Genomic DNA, 17,742 nt, shown 5'->3' on the forward strand with positions numbered 1-17,742 from the left:
ACCTGCTAATAAACACAGAGGGATCTAAAGGGTGACATGTCTCTTCTTGTTGCTCATAACTAACCCCCACCCACCCTCAATTAACTACATTACAAAAAGGATTATGGTAAACCATACAGCCAAAAATCACATACTTGAAGTGTAAACACATCAGTAGCACAGGAAAGCAAAGGTGCAATTAAACCACTGGTCTTCAGAAAAACTGCACCACGGTTTTAATTGGTTAAGAATAAAATTTAAGCCCAGAATCTAGGCATTTTTAAGACTTGGTGAGAACTAAAAAAAACGGTCTCTGCCAGCAACACATGCTTCAGGAGTTCTTACTTTAAAAAGAAAAAAAGTTTGCGTGTGTGAAACAACTAATGAAAGAATTGGTTGGGAGCAATAAACTGCAGATGTCATTTTACTTCTACATTGATGCTTACCTGTACTAATGCCTGAACAGCATGGACTTGTCCAGCTATCCTTAAACTATCATCTCCATCTTCACTACAGAAGGAAGAGTCAAAAGAACAGGAGGTCTCCATGTTGACGAGACAGTGCCGATTCCGAGCACTATACTCCACTAGGTTTATCAGCAGACCTAAGCCCTGAAAAAAGAAAAGATGCAAAATTCACAGTTGAGAATGAAAAAGAAATGTATACTGTTTCTACAGACAGAAATGTTAACCATTGGTTGACCATCTGTAAAGAGGTAAAAATGATCTTCTACAGAACTTTAGCAGTCAGTGTTAATTGCCACTTCTTTGTTCTCATACTATTTATTTTTACGTAAGGACTTTAATTGTTCTCTTTCATACAATAAAAAGTATGCTCATGAGGAATTCATGGCAACAAATGAGTGCACAACAAAGCATTGGTTCTTAAACTCAAAATTAAGATCACATTTTCATCATCTTACCAGATAAAATATATATTTTAAAAATAGGTAGTTCAAACTCACCAGCACTCGAATATCAAATCTCTGCTCCTGAGGTAGGTACTTTGGAACCTGAAGCACACAATTCATTGCTGTGCCGATCAAGCCATCCTGTTCCCCTGTTTTGGTGCTGCCCCACTCTGAAAGATTGCAAGGTAAACAGAACGCTTGTACTAATTCTTCCTTCTGACATTAAACAGCCAGCATTTACTAACACGATGAGACAATTAGTGAGAAACTATTGATGTACAGTTAGTCTTTTACTGAAGGACTCGGTTGTCTCTCTATGTACTTTCCAAGCCAAGACACTGGGTCCATTTTAATAACTGGCAGTTGAATTTATAAATGAGTGAGGCAATTTGAACACTTAATTATGAGGGAGGAGGCAGGGGGTGGGTGGGATGCATCATGCGAGGGCCATGCAAACATTACTTACCATTATCATTAGTTAAATTGAGCAGAACCCCAATGATGGCCCGCATGCAGTCTTCCACTGCTTTGCCCACATGGCTAGTTACATTCTGGTGAGGCAGAGGCTTACTGTCAGGTAGGCATATACTGTTTTCAGCACGGTTATACCGCTGAATCAATTCTTCACAATGTTGTAATGCTCTTAGAGAGAAGATAAAATGTAGGACATTATGTTAAATACCAAGTTATCCAAAGAATTTCTATTTACTTTGGTTTTGTTTTAAATGTCATAAATGATCTCAGATTTTGTTACCTTTGCTGCCACCACCATCCCCATGCCACCAGACTGCAAGTTATTAAGCCGTCAACCTCAAATTATATCTACTATCTAAAATTACACACCCTAAGTGTTCCATTTGATCCTGTTTTGGAAAAACTCAAAAATTGTCAAAGTAAAGATAAAATTACAACCTAAAGCAGAAGGTTTGCTTGTATTTATTTATTCATGTCCCCGGTCCAGATTAGCTCATGCTACTAACTCTCTCCAATTTAACAGACCCACTGTAACTCATGCCCAAAGAAGAGTTAAGAGCTGACACTCTATTTCACTGTAACTTTTTCATGTAGACTACATGATCTTAGCAAGGTAGACAATGTAATTGATATTAATAGTACTCTAGACACATGGGAATGTCCTATCAAGGAAGTCTTATTTTTTAACACAAGGTCATAACTGACATTATCTCCTGGCAGTCATACAGAACTAGCAAGCATTATGCAATGATTCTCACGAACCTATACAAAATAGCAAACTTAATCTTTACATGGGCCAAGTGTTCCTGAAGACTCTTTTTAAAAACCAACTCCACTAATGATATATAGTCAAAGCATAACATTAAGTAAACCAGACTGTTAGCTGATTCTTTATGTATTTTATATATGTGTGCACACATGACACAAAATCACGAACAAAAAATGAACCACATTTAGTCTACTCCAGCCTTGTCCTTACAAAATAGGTAAGAAATTCTACCACGTTCCTCAAATTTTCACAGCCTTTTTCTTAATTATTAATAAGGAGCTGTAATAGTACTTTCCGGTAAGCTCTGGACTAACCACAAGGTTGGTGGTTCAAACCTATCAGCTGGCTCCTCAGGAGCCTCAGAAACCATATATAGGATCACTATAAGTCATGAATCAATTAATGGCAGTGAGTTGAGGTTTTTCCTTTTTCCAGTTAGCTAAGTAGTTTTAAAAAGTTGTTCTGAGGTCTGGGATGCTAGCTGGAATTATTTTTATCATTGATAACTCAAGTGCCTGAAGTATTGTAGAACTGAACTGTGGTATGGAAAAGTGGAATGAGTGGGAGGCAGTGATAAATTAGTGGTTTTTCAATGTGTTATTTCTGCATTTGCCAAGATATGTGTTGAAAAGTTCAAAAAATTCGCCAAGTGCTCTTTTACTCCTGAGCCATTTATCCTGAATTTCCTAATCATAGTATCTGAAACTTGTATCAAATATCTTCTTTTATAAGATACATGTGAAAAGTTATAAAATTGCTCCCCCCCCCAAAAAAAAGACATTTTCAAATCAGAAGCAGGTTTAATTTATACACTTTGGTAAGGGGGGTTAAACCATGGCAAAATAATCCAGGCCTTAAAGTACAAAGTCTATTATAAAACATACAAGTAAATGACAATCTAACATTAAAAGCACCTACAGGAAATTCAGACACCCCAAAAAGGGACAAGTAAGCAGTGATGCAGAAGGTGTGACAGTGGAATTACAGCTAAAATTTAAAACAAAGGCCTCCTGTAGAGAGTATGTTCTAAAGTAATTAAGGATGAAATGTGATGTCTGGATTTGTTTCAAAATAATATTGAAAAGAGAAATGGGTAACGTTTTAAACAGAAATAAGATCAGGTCTGTATGTTAATTTTTCAAATCACTTTCTCATACTATTTTACTCACTTTTGTCTTAATCTGAACCTCTACATAGTAGGGCTCCGACCTGAATATCTGCGGAGGCACCTATGTTTTACCACAAAAACTGCATTAATGTGCTGGAAAAATAAATCAGCTTATACTCGAGTATATATAGTAAATAAATGAATAGGAACACAAATTGAGAGAAAAACTGCTCTGGGCCTTAAACCTTACAACGGGACTTCAAAAAGTTCATGAAAAAAATTAGCTCCCTCTTATATTCAAATACGGCAAGTAATCATAGCAATTTGAACTTTGAGGCTAATTTTAATAAACCAGAGATAATCAGGAAGATTAAGTTCTCGTAGTAATGTGTTGGAAAGAGTTCAGACAATTAGGACAGCAATAACAAGATACTTAAATTAATTAATTAAATGTAAAAAATAATAGGAAGGTGCTGTTGTGCTTAGACCCAGGAGCTGGAGATACTGACAATGTTACATGCATTAGTGTGCCATGTATGCTGAGAGGTGAGGGGTGGGAATATGGGAAAAGTCATCTACAGACTCGTGGAAAATAGGCTTCAAATAATGGGCAGAGATGAGCACTGGAAGAGTACATGAATATAAATTAGTACGTATGGTTTACAGTAAAGTACTCACTAACCTAGGCTTCAGATATACACGGGTAAGTCAAAAGGTATTGCTACAAAAAACCAGAAATATTTATTAAACTAAGATGTCAAAATGTGAAACTATTGCCTATCAACATAACCCCTCATCTAAAGTCCATACCAATCCCCAGAGATGGGCATGATGCTTGGAAGTAGAGGGGAATCTAAAAGGAGGAAAACCCTCAAGAAGCTATATTGACACTGTCGCTGCAGCGATGGGCTCAAGCACAGGAACAATCGTGAGGATGGAGCAGGGCTGGGCAGTGTCTCGGCCTGTATGCATGAGGTCACTATGGGTTAGCACCTACTCAATGGTACCTACCAACAACTACTGAAGATCATGTTCCCATTTCTGTACCCTGAATTCTACAGTCTTCAATTTACAACCATACAAATGCATGTCAAAACAGCAGTTGTAGAATTCTCGGGGGATTCAAATCCTATTTCTTCTCTTTTTCTGGGGGGGGGGGGGGGGGAGGAACTTTGGGCAAAACCAGGGCTAGCAAGTAGACAGGGTGAGGTTTACCAGTGAAAGTCTCACAGAAACAGCCCTTACTACCCTGGGGAAATGGTGTGATGAAAGCAACTCCTTGACACAACCTTCCTGGCCTTTCCCTCATCGCCGAAGTTTTCAATTTTCTTGAAGCTTCTACCTAATGAGTTTGTCCAATGTCCTTGATGAAAAAATCTATCAAAATTACAAAAAAAGCAGGCACCATAATCTTCTGAGCCGACCTCTTTGCCTTGAATTTAACTGGCCAAGTAGTTCCCCTTGGAAGGCACTGTTTTGATTAAATTTTTTTTTGAAGAGCCTCAATGAAACTAAGACAAATATATTATTGAGAGAACTTGTCTATAGCCATCCACTGACTGTAGACATATGTTTTAAAGCACTTGGTTTGGAATAATCCCATGCATGTGTAAAATGGAACCCAAGTAAGAATACTTTATGTACCCCAGTATTAACTCGTTTATATATTAAATACTCAAAACCAAACTCACTGCCATTGAGTAAATTCTGACTCACAGTGATTCTATAAACCAGGGTGGGATTGCCCCCGTGAGTTTCCAAAACCAACTCTTTATGGGAGTAGAAAACCTTGTCTTTCTACAGAGGAGCAGAGAAGTAGTAATTCTATTGATTTCCCTGGGGCTGTTGTAACAATACATCAGTTGATAAAGGTTAATATATGTAATTTATATTTTCCAATTAGGTATAAATATGTAATAGTGACACATCTATGTAATTAATTTAAATAGTGTATATATATGCGTATACATACACCCCCCCACCCCCAAGCTGCCATCATATGGCAATGTAGAACTACCCTTGTGGGTTTCAATATTGTAAGCAACTACTGAAAGGAGTAGAAAGCCCATCTTTCTCATGCAGAGGGGCTGGTGGATTTGAATTTGACTTTGTGGTTAGCAGGCCAATGCTTAACTATTACACCACTAGGGCTCCCTACTACATTTGAAAAACTTCTAGCAAACAAGCGTCATATACCTAAACTAATGTTACAAAGCTGAGGTATGCCATAGTCCGTTATTCTGGCTCTAGAATCTGTGCTCCTACCCACTGCAGTATACGGTAACTGCCTTTGACACAGAGCATGATAGATGGAAATGTAAGAATCTTTCTCTATGGTCATTCCAATTTTAAAAAATAACATGTAACGTTAGTAAAACTTACTTAGCTGATGAAACAATAAGTTGTGAGTCTTTATATGCTATCAAGTAACTTTGATTCTCTGGATTATGCACTGTTACCTAAAAGTAATTAAAGAAAACAGTAAACACTACTTCTCTGGTATACTTGTGGTGATCCATAACTTTCACTCACTCAGGCACACATAAGACACTATGCCTGGTACTTCAAAAGATGCCAAAATATAAAAAGAACAGTCATTATCACCTAAGGAAATAATTTGATAATACACACGTTCCATATTTAAGATAGTAAAGCTATTGCTTTATACAAGAATTAAACTATCACTCCTATAATTACTTAATATATTAGTATATTCTATTATATTCCCAAAAATTAAATACCAAGCAATGTGTGAAAAATGAATAACCCTCAATTATATAATCAATACTTTCATTTCACAAGCGAATTCAAAAGAATACTTCTTTAATAAGTACTCGAAAGGGGATAGAGCATAATAATTTCATAGAAACCAGGAACGCTGGATTTCTCTACTTAAAGTACACAGATAATCCAATCGACAACAAAAACTATACACCCTGAAATTTAGCAGCAGCATAAATTCTAATCTATACTAACTGTTGGTGAACAGAGTTAAGCCATGCATTTATTCATAAAAGCTAGAAAATATTTTAAATTATTGTAGTTCAAAGCATCATCCTCTAAAGCCAAAAATAGGTTGATCTTACAAATAAGCTGATTCAATTAACAGTTAATTCAGTCAAGAAAATGCTTATTCGTTGGGGGATGGGGGCATGCTGAAGAGGGGACCTTACAGCATTTAACTATCTCACCCCCACACTCAAAGAAGTTAATTTATTGTAGGCTGTTGCATCAATGAAAGGACAAGAACACTTGGCACATATAAACAAATGTGATGTGTAGGGTTCATTTGGTGAGTACGAGTAGGTAAGTATAAATAACTAAAATATATGTTCTTGAAATAGGAAACTATTCAACTTGCTCATTAATAACTCATTGTGTGAAGACTGCACAGCATTTCAACTTGCATTCTCAGTAGTCTTACATTAGGTATAACTAATATAAACTTCATAGCCACACACACACACACACAACTCACACTTGAAATTATTCACCCCAATAGTTGTTCATACTCACGCTTTCTAAAACGCGTAAGCATCTCTCTGCTCCCCACAGGGAGGCCACTAATTTCTCTTCATCCTCACCTCTGCTTAGATGATCTACACATTCTTTTACTAAGAAAAGAAAAATAAGCACAAGGGAGAATATCTTACTGTTTTAATATTTAGCAATGAGCTCATAACCATGCTTAAAGTATGCTGGCATCTCTCTAAACATATTTTCAGTTTTAAACTATGAAATACTGAAATGTGATTTTTCTTTATAATTATTTTATTCCCATAACTTCTACTATAAAAGTGTTAATGGTCTTGTATTTAAAGGCTAGAGCCTTGCTTAACAACGGAAACATTTATCTTTCTGAGTCATATAAAAGGTGTACATGATAAAGTTATGCATGTATAAGGAACAGGTGATGGGTAAACTACTGGGAGGTTTGGTTAGTGGATGATCTGAAATGTAAGCCCTCACATAATTTAAAACAGAAACTTGTTATACACATACATTAACTGGTAGAGAGGTATGCATGCTACACACATGCATGCCCTACCTTTATCTACAATGTGATCCAAGCCACCCAGAAGCCGTAGTTCTTCTTTAAACCAGTCTCCTGCTCGCTTAGAAGTAAGGGAGAGTAAGGTCTCCATAGCTAAATGCCCAGTCTAAAAGTCAGAAAGGTTAATAAATATTGACTCTTCACAATAACTTGGAATTAACAGTTCTAGATAGTGTTGCTTTACAAAAGTTCCATGCATGCTAAACAGCAATTTTTTTCCTAGCACATGTTTTTCTCAGTAAAAATATACTGATTTCATCACACTAGTCTATAAGTGAAGTGTTTCTTAACCATATGGCTTGATTTCATAGTAATTTTGGTATTATTTGATAGTTCAATCTATAGGTACAACTATTTCTACAGTACAGAGGCCTAAGGATGTCACTGGTGAGTCAAAGCACACATACATATTTTAATGTAAATCGATATATTGAATTAATTGCATACAAAGGACGTAACCAAGAATATTCCCAGGAGCAAAACTATTGTCAGATGAATTGAATCCCTCAAAGCACAAGTTATCATTTTTAATGTGTGGCATCTGAGGCTAGGAAACAGTATCTTAGCGCTTTCAAATGGATTTACCTGACTGCACGAAGGTCAAATATTCTCTAGATCTGTTTATAATTCTTATTTTTCTTTAAGGCTTTTTGTTTTACATATTAATTTTCTAATCCATTTTAAATTCAAATATTCTGTTTCTTTACAGTGTTGAACATTCAGAGTTTTAAATTTTATACTGCAGGGCTATCTGCTTGGACACTAATACCATGAGGCCATCAAGACAAAATTTTAGAGACACAAAGTTTCCTGACTACCCCTAATAGGAATTCAGAAGATTATACAACTAAGACTACACAATAAATTTTTCTTTTTTTTTAATTTGCCTTTAGCAAAAAAAAACAAAAACACAACAACAACAACAGATGGCTAAACCTTAACAGAATAATCTAGTTCCCGTTGTAATAAAATAATTTCTAAATAAGAAAAGGTTTTTACTTAGCAAAAACTTTAAAGACCCGGTCTTCTCCTTTAACACAATGAAAGATTATATTAAATTCACGATGATCTATTTGGAGCTGTATATGTTAATTTAGAAATCCAAACAATATTATATTAGAGGAACTCTTAACATTATAAACTTATCAGAGAGATAGAATATGCTATTCTTAAACAAAAACTCCAAGCTTATTTCCAAGATAACACAAAATAGAACCAGAATCAAAGTACTACTAAAACAAATTCAACTAAGATATGTCATAGCAGAGTACCCAAATAAACTTTTGTTTAAAAATAAAGGAAGGTAATTGATGTGGATAAAGTAAAAAATGCACTAAGATTTTTAACACGGAAAAAGAATTACTGTTTGTTGCTACTTGTACAAAAATATGTTCAGTATTTAAGGGTACACTGATCATACTATAAGGAAGTATTTAAAAACTCACTGACATGGAGTATATTCCAACTTACAGCAATGCTATAGGACAGAGCAGAACTGTCTCTCTGGGCTTCTGAGACTACAGTAAAAGTAGGTGACTATTCAAATATTTTATCAGGAAACTGGAATCATCCTTTTAAACAGAGCTAAAAACCAGCTAAATTCATTTACCAGAGCACTATACTGCATTCATTAGCCTTGTTATTTGAATCATACATCATGATATTAATATTGTAAATTATCATTCTATGGAACCTAAGTAGTCTATATTTCCAGGTAGAAAATAAAGAAAAAAGGGCCCTTGTGAAGACTATATTCATCCTATAAGACAACATCAATCATAAAATTTAAAACAAACACAACATTCAATAATAGCTATAGAGGATAAAAGAGGTATCCTCAGGTACGGCCCCATTAACAAGAATTCACTTCAGAGGACAGCACTGAAGCTACAGCTCAAGGAGAGGGGCTTGTCTGATCAGAGCACAAAGGAGCCAACGAAGGGGGAATGGGAGAAAAAAAAAAGAAAGAGTGAAGCACATCCTGACTCACCAAGCCCTGAGGACAATGTTTCTGCTCAGAACACCAATGCACAGAGATGACCACAGGGCCAGTCTCACCATGGGGCACAGTGTTCGTTCCTCACTGAACCATAGCACCATGGGAACAACACTAGAGAAACACATTGGTGGGAACTGTGCCCGCCCTGAGGCCACTACGTTGAAGCCGGTCATTGGGGGCGTACAGCTGAGCAATGACGTCCCCAGGGAATGCCAGGGCTGTGGGGCCAGGGCATGGTACCCCATCAGACTCGACTGGAAAGCAACAAATAGACCTTTCAACTATTTGTAGGGTGTTTGGCTGTTGTTGTATCTATTGTTTTATTTTTTATTGTTGCTTCCTTGTACTTGGTCTTGTGTTGGTGCATATTGTTGTTGCTGCATGTCTACCTGGAAGGGATAGGCAGGATAAACAAGCCGAAAGAGAGCACAAAGGGATACGGTTCCGAGGGAACATGGGAGAAGGGGAGACAGGGGAAAGGAAGTGCGTGTTAACAAAACAGGGACAAGGGAACAAGTGATCCAAAATCAGTGGCAAGGAAGGTCTGGCAGGGCTGGATCAAGGACAATGTAACCAAGAGGAATCCCTGAAGCCCAAGTGAAGGCTGAACATGATAGTGGGACAAGAGGAGAGTACAAAAAAATAGAAAAAAGAACTAGGAGGCAAAGGGCATTTACCGACATCTAAATATAGGCATTTACAGAGGTAAATATATTTATATACGACGAGGGGGAAATAGATCTATGTACATATATTTATAGGTTGAGTATTAAGGAAACAGAAGGGCAGTGGGCCCTTACTCAAATACTCCTTCAACACCAGAACACTGTTCTAACAATTCAGCAGTCTGAAATGCCCACCTTCCTGGCACGATTGCTGAAGACAATAGGTGCACAAGCAAATGTGGAAAAAAGCTGATGGTTCCCGGCTATAAAAAGATATAGAATCTGGGGTCTTAAAGGCCTGAAGATAAATAAGCAACAAAACCCACATGGAAGAAGCACACCAGCCTGTCCCGACACTATCACTAAAGACAAAGCGGGTGCATAAGCAAATGTGAAGAAAGCTGAGTCTGGGGTCCTATAGGCTTGAAGATAAACAGGCGACCATCTAACTGAGAAAGAAAAATGCCCACATGGAAGAAGCACACCAGCCTGTGAGATCACGAGGTGTTGAATGGGATCAGGTATCAGACATCAAAGACCAAAAGAATCATAGTGATGTGAATGAGGGGAAGTCCAGAGTAGGAACCCAGGGCCCATCTGTGGGCAACTGGATATCCCCTCACAGAAGGGTCATGGGGAGGAGACAAACCAGTCACAGTGCATTGTAGCAATGATGAAACATAATTTTCCTCTAGTTCCTAAATGCTTCCTCTCTCTCGCTCTCATGATCCCAATTCTACCTTACCAATCTGGCTGGACCTGAGAATGTGCACTGGTAGACAGGAACTGGAAACTCAGGGAATCCAGGACAGATGAACCTCTCAGGACCAGTGGTGAGTGGTGGAGCGAAGGTAAGGGAGAAAGGGGGATCAGATTACAAGGATCTACATATAACCTCCTCCCTAGGAGGCAGACAGTGGAGAAGTGGGTGAAGGGAGATGTCAGACGGTTTAAGATATGACATAATAATAATAATTTATAAATTAGCAAGGGCTCATGAGGGAGGGCGTAGTGGGGAGGGAGGGGAAAAATGCACAGATATCAAGGGCTCAAGTAGAAAGCAAATGTTTTGAGAATGATGAGGGAAACAAATGTACAAAAGTGCTTGACACAATGGATGTTTGTACAGATTGTGATAAGAGATGTACAAGCCCCCAATAAAATGATTTTAAAAAAAGAGGTATCCTCACTGTCAACTGTGTTCCAGTTTTAATCCTGAGAGTAAAGTATTTTGATTATGGTATTAAGGAAGTTGTCACATCCTAATATACAAGTTTATCATCAATTTATCTAATAGCAAATGCCTAAAAAGAATATACATGTGAAACCGTGGCCCTTAACCATCTTTCAGGTCTAGCAGTGAGCTTACCCGACTCAATTTTCAGTCAAACAAAGAGCACAAACATCAATCGGCAACAAAAACATTGACATTGGAGAGTCATTAACCATTTGATATAAAAGGGCAGCATCTGCCCAAGGACAAAATTCGGAAGGATTAAGAAAGGAGGAATGAAAATATGGAGAGAAAGTGAGACAAGTGATGTTATATTGTTGGGAATGCAGTCAATAAGATGAAACAATTATGTGTATAAATTTCAGCATGGAAAACAGATCTGCTGTGTGAAGCCTTCAAGTAAATCACAAAGAAAAAAGTAAATAAAATTTAATACACTTTTACTTGTAGTATACAGATGGTTATATAAGGTAGACTTTTTCCCTTTTGTTTCATGTACTTTTTTCAGGGGATAGCGCAAACGCGGTCCCCCATTACCAAAAATTATGCAGTCGAGTCTCCCACGTTTGGGGAAATCACAGGGGTCAGCACACCCGAAATGCAATGGGTAAGCATTGCCCAGGGAAAACCACCTTCCTGATCATGGTATCTCCCCTGCCAGTTAAGTATGAAATAATTATTTATAATTCTACCATCTGAGCATAAAAGTTATTTTACCCCCCCAAAAAAGTTATTTTATTATCAGTTTCAATACATACTAAAGGTGTATCAATTTATTTTGCCTTTTATAGCTTACACCTGTCCCCTAACAAGCAATGTAATATTCCCTAACTTTACTGTAAATGTAGCAACAGCCCTAGCTTAGTGTCCTCAAAGACAAAACATCGTGTACACCTGAGACAAGCACTTCAGTAGAAAATAAGAGTAGGAAAAAAATCATATGCTGCTGATGTTGGAAATATCTGAAAATCAGGTATTATATAACAAACCATCAGGCCACCTAATTGTAATAGCCTACCGACCAATGGAGATACTATGGCTTTTGTAAGTAAACCAGAAAAGGGAAAGAAACAAAACAAAAAAACAGATGAATTTAAGCTAATAGCAGCAAGGTCATCTTAAATATGTCTTGTTGACTTTAAAAAGTTTATAGAAAAATGGATTTCTCAGAGCTAATAGAGCAGTTAAAAAAAAAACAACTACTCGTGTGGCCTCATGACTGAAGGGTGCTGCTCTCGCAGCCTTCCATCCGAGTCTCCCAACTTCATCAGCTCCTGCAAGTCAGACCCCTAAACAATCCTGGAAAAAGTTACTGCTCAATAAAAAGAACCTGTGTAAATCCTCTGAATCTTTATTCCTGAAATCCAGAGCATAGGAATTTACATTCCAAATGCCCTACATTTAAAGAGAAAAATCAGAACAGAAAATTACAACTAGCGACTGGGAAGAAACCTACATACAGATGAGGTAGTTTAGGAATTTCAGACTGAAAATGGAATTATGCTCAGTACTAAACCTTAAAAGAATCTGGTTCCATTATACCATGACTAAGAAAAGTTAGACAGTAGCATAACTGCTGGAAAAGCGTACTAACCAAAGATTTTCTGAAAGGATTTTCCATTGTGCAATGAAAGGAAAGAACCTACCGTTATATTTTCTAGATCAAGATGCTTGTTGTGTACAGTTTCACACAATCTTCGGATTTTTTCCTTAATTTTGTTCATGTCCTTTTCATTCAGTAACTTAGCTGATGAAGCATCTTGTTCCAGTTCCAAAAGACGGATCATTAGATCTAAGCTAGCTCTATCAAGATCCATGTTCAAGCGATCTCTACTCAATATATACATGAGGGCAGCTGTACAGAGGGACAGATTCTTAAACAGACCAAAAGGAAAAAAAGTTCATAAAAGCAATTAGGGACAATTTCAAATGAGAATGTTAAGTGTCAATACTTTAATCCTTACAAAAACCAAAAATTCCTATTGTTAACCATGTTGAAATTCTTCAAGATGGTTTACTCAGTAATCTTTCCTAAATTATTCTTGGAATGTATATTTATAAACTAAGTGAAAGACTATCACTTAAATTTTTCCTTCTCTGGTACTCTCTATATAAATGCCCTGATAATAGAAGAACAAAAGTTAAACTGCAGACTTCCTTGGACTCATACAAACATATTTGTATTAAACTACACCTCATACGTTATATGTCAGATACTGTGAAATTTCCGTGTAAAATGAATAATGGAACTGTGTTTTGAAATCTGTATCAGAAACAGCATACGTTTTTGTGAGTCAGTATATAAGCTAAGGATAATTTTGGTTCAACCAAGCAATATATTTTGGGTTTAACCAAGGAATATATTTTAAGCTCTTAATGTAATGTGCTTTCAAGACAATTCACTACTGGGTAGTTAGCACACTGTGCTTTTTTATAGGTACTATAATCTACAGTCATTGGCTACTGGTTGGTCCAAGCCTCTTATGATTGGGTGCTAACTAAAAGCTGTTAGTCTGAACTCATCTAACACTGCCAGCAAATAAAACAAAAAAACCCCAAACCTACTGCCTTCAAGTAGATTCCAACTCAGTGACCTTATAGGGTAGAGAATAAATGCACCCATAAATTCCCAAGACTTTTAAATTATTACTTTACCAAGTGGCCTCATCTATTCCACCCCTCCAACCCTCCCATCTTCTCAGAGAGTGGTGGGTTTGAACTACAGACTCTATGCTTAGCAGTTAACCCACCACATCACCAGGGCTCCTTGCCATAAAAGACCTGAGGAACTGCTTCTATAATGATGGCAGCCAAGAAATCGCTGTTAAGGAACTTCTAGTGTGTTAACATTGTGGTAGTCATGACTAGGTATCAACTTGTCAGCAACATGTTACCAGGTTTTGGGTGTTGTTTATTAAAATAATCTCTAAATACTAAAGGTAATATGCTGTAGGTAATCAATGGTATAAAACGCAAAGGTCTTATATTTCAACTATTCCAGCATTTGAGATTTCTTGTATTCATGTTAATGTGTAGGAACACAATTAACCATCTAAAATTACTTTAAACTCCAAATTTCTAAAGGTAGAGAAATTTCAGACTAGGTGATTAAGTTAAAGACTTACAGAGAAAATTATTGTTGACAATTAAAAAACTACAGTAAAAGCATGGGACAGCCACTGTCCCCAAGATAAAAAACGAAAGGTAATTCTTAATTCTTTTATCTTCCTACTTATTGTTTATTCTATATCTGCTATGATTTGGTAATGGAGCTATGCTCACTCTGGGTAAGTATATTGCTTCAATTTCAGAATGCCTGAACACCTAATTTGATTTGGGAAATTATTTTCTTGAATAAAAGTAAAGACATCTCAAAATTACCATTATATAGAGATAATAATTAGCTATGAGGATTTACTGTCATCTAGATTTGACAATGTTAAAAAAAATTCAACTTACTGGATTTAAACCAGACTTTTATTACCTTTAATTTTTGATACAAAGCACCAGAGTCTAAAGGACTGAGGAACTCTTTTTTTTTTTTTTTAAAGGGAGTTAGATCCTGGATTCCATGAATCTACACATGTCCACATACTTAATCTATGGAATCTTCCATGCCCCCTCCAACTAGACAAGGCTATATACACAACATAAACAGATTTGAGCAAAAAGAACAGGAAGGAACTGGGTATTTCAGATTCGAAAGTCAATTTATATGCTATAAGTTTTCAAAATCATGGTGAAAACCACATTCAGTGGGAAAAAAGTTCAGTAATTACTTAATATACACTATACACATATATATGGGTTATTGGAATGCAATTTAAAACACCACCTAGCTGCAAAAACACAGCAGCAAGTGTAGTTCTATTTATGGGACTATTCCTATTTCTTTTGACCAATAGCATATTTAGTTCTTACATAGTTAACTACTTTCCCACTAAACTATATCCATTTTATTTCTCCTTTAAATTAGGGGTATACTACAATACTACTTTTCATACTACTAATATTGAATATTAAAATACTCTTGTCAGCACCTTTTGATTAGAGAAAATTGATGTTTATAGAATTAAAATATGAGGTATGAGATTCCAGCTAGGATAATTGAATCAAGTTTAAATTTTATAGAATACCAGAGGAAAATGTTATCAAGAAAACAATCTCAAGTGATGAAGAAAAACTTTTAGCATCAAGTGCTACAGTTAGCTAATAAAATAAACTATATTCATAAGCAAATATTTATATACACCACCGCATAATCATCAAATGAATAGATCCTAAATGTCAAAATAGACTAGAACAATGCTTCTAGATTACGGAGACTTAACAATACCTGATGGTGCTGGGAGTCGTCCAAGGTTTTGAAGACCATGGCTACCATCCCATGCGCTCTCAGGTGCATTCGGAAACTGGGCATGGCGCATTTACTAGCCAGGCTAATAACACTGCGAGAAAATAAGCGAGGTGATTAGGACGGAAATTTGTGTGTTCATTTTGAAGTTTGTGCAACATCACAATTAGCACATGAAGGAGGAAAAAAGCACATTGTCTACATCAAAAGCATAAGCAAGTAAAATTATTAAAAATTTAACTAATGACTAGCTATCAGTTAGATGGTAATGAGCTTGAGTATATACATAAAATTGAGTACTTTATTCAAGAATGTTCAGTGCATTTCTAAGCATAGTCTTAGCTATATTTGTAATATATCTGCATGTGAAATACCTTTGTACGGAATTATTAAATGTACATGTGAATAAAATATAAAAGAAAAATTAAGAAGTGAATGATTTGTCACACGAAGAACACATGATGGCAATTTTAATTAATAACTTCTAACTTATTGTTGCTAATTTTTATTGTGCCACAACAGTACTCACCTAGGCAAAAGAACTATTTTAACTATAGCATAATCCTTTACAAAGTAGAATTTTCCAATTAAGTTCTTTAAAATTTTGTTTTTTAATTTGCAAAATTCTTAAAATTCTACACAGCAACTAATAATTGTTTTGTAAAAGGGAGAAATTATGAGTGTCAAGATGTGAATTCCAAAGGGCAAAGCACTGAGTTTTGGCTATGCCGAGAGGGTAGGAACAAGGGACACAGCTGGCTGTCAGGGCTCTGCTGCTGCTGCTGGAAGCTGCGCAAATGGGAGCGTGGCAGTAACAATTACAGCATAGTAAACCCCACGGGGGTGTTTTTTCCTGCCATGTGACATCACCCAGTCAAAAGTCTACTCATTCAGCAACAATCCCAAACAGAAGCAAGTCCTTTAAAGGACACTGGTCGAATGTTTAACGTATTATCACCGTCTGTCAAAAGCACCAACAATAACACATTCACAGAGGTTTGCCTTCCCCGACAATATCCCACCTGTCTGGAAAAATTAAAGGATACAGCATGTATGTAAAATACAAAACTAAGATCTTACCTAAGGCAACGTGTGTTTAGAGGCTGAGTGCTCTTTAAGCCACTTAGTAAGTATTCAATGTCATCAGTGAACTCTTGATTTTCACCAAATTCCACCACGTCATTGAAGTGCTTTACATGCTGAACAACAGTATACAACTGCCAAGAAAAAAAAACAACCTCATCTCTTTTGAAACACTGTACTAAAATACTGACGTCCGTGGGCTTACTGTACTTTATTTACAAGTGTATGGAAAAAGTAGTTCATAAGATAAACCAGAAACTAATTTTAAAGCATGAGAGTGGTCAGTAGGGAAGAAGGATTTTTAGTGCATGGCTCAAAACTATAAATGTTGGGTGTAATGACATTTATCGAGACATTAAAAGGCTGAATGTCACACACAAACATCTACGCATGTACAGGAAAAATATATATAACGCTTACTTCTTTGTCTTCTTTTCTGCATTTCAGTGCAGTGACTATTTCTTGGTAGGGTTGGGTTGGTATGGTCACAGTTTTAATCACTTTGGGTGGTGGAGCAGGAGCCTTAAAAACTCCATCATCTTGTTGATTTGGTTCCTTTGCAGACAGCCTCACCTATTAATAAAGGTACAAAGTGAGCTGAGATGGATATTTTAAGAGAGTTAACAGCTCATCTGACTGACACATTTAGCTTATTACTACTTAAAAAGAGTAAATGACATTTGAATTGCTCTCTAAAGTCTCATGCTATAGAAAAGATTCAATGTAGCTGTATATGTGAATTATATGCCAGTAAAATTGTTGGGGGCGAAAACTGTTGGGGGAAAATTTAATATGCCATTAGGTCAGACTTTCATGCTTTACTCATTAAAGAATCAATCAGCAATACTTCTTGATCATTTTTACCTTTCATTTAGACAATTTGTCTCCAGGACTATTAGAAAGAAGAAAGAGTACCAATTAGAGCCAAACTGACCCTCTCTCTCCCTGGAAGTGGGTGTGGTGAAGAGCAGAACTGAACCTACAGACTGGTGAGAGGGGTCAGCATGCCATACCCACACGGAGACAGGTCAGGAGGGAGGAAGAGAAAGAGAGACGGACTGGACTCAATGTTGGCACACCAGGCTTGGAGGATGACGTCCCTGCAGGAACTGA

The 17,742-nt window shown here is 36.7% G+C and overlaps 1 protein-coding gene and 1 non-coding gene across 4 annotated transcripts in view; both read right to left on the reverse strand.

Annotated features, from left to right (window-relative positions):
* Positions 1–17,742, reverse strand: part of WAPL (WAPL cohesin release factor) — an 80,894-nt gene that overhangs the window by 13,211 nt on the left and 49,941 nt on the right. For all 3 annotated transcript variants that reach the window (XM_075560999.1, XM_075561000.1, XM_075560998.1), the window contains exons 6-15: positions 17,050–17,202; positions 16,627–16,763; positions 15,529–15,640; positions 12,839–13,066; positions 7,289–7,400; positions 6,757–6,854; positions 5,623–5,699; positions 1,356–1,531; positions 944–1,059; positions 426–590 (exon numbers count right to left, since the gene is read on the reverse strand). In XM_075560999.1, the coding sequence (XP_075417114.1) occupies positions 426–590; positions 944–1,059; positions 1,356–1,531; positions 5,623–5,699; positions 6,757–6,854; positions 7,289–7,400; positions 12,839–13,066; positions 15,529–15,640; positions 16,627–16,763; positions 17,050–17,202 (1,374 nt within the window). The remainder of the gene's footprint in view (positions 1–425; positions 591–943; positions 1,060–1,355; positions 1,532–5,622; positions 5,700–6,756; positions 6,855–7,288; positions 7,401–12,838; positions 13,067–15,528; positions 15,641–16,626; positions 16,764–17,049; positions 17,203–17,742) is intronic.
* Positions 11,698–11,861, reverse strand: LOC142460677 (U1 spliceosomal RNA). The gene has a single exon (XR_012786841.1). It is a non-coding gene; the product is annotated as a U1 spliceosomal RNA (small nuclear RNA).

This window comes from Tenrec ecaudatus, chromosome 10, assembly GCF_050624435.1.
Source record: "Tenrec ecaudatus isolate mTenEca1 chromosome 10, mTenEca1.hap1, whole genome shotgun sequence".
NCBI classification, from domain to species: Eukaryota; Metazoa; Chordata; class Mammalia; order Afrosoricida; family Tenrecidae; genus Tenrec; species Tenrec ecaudatus.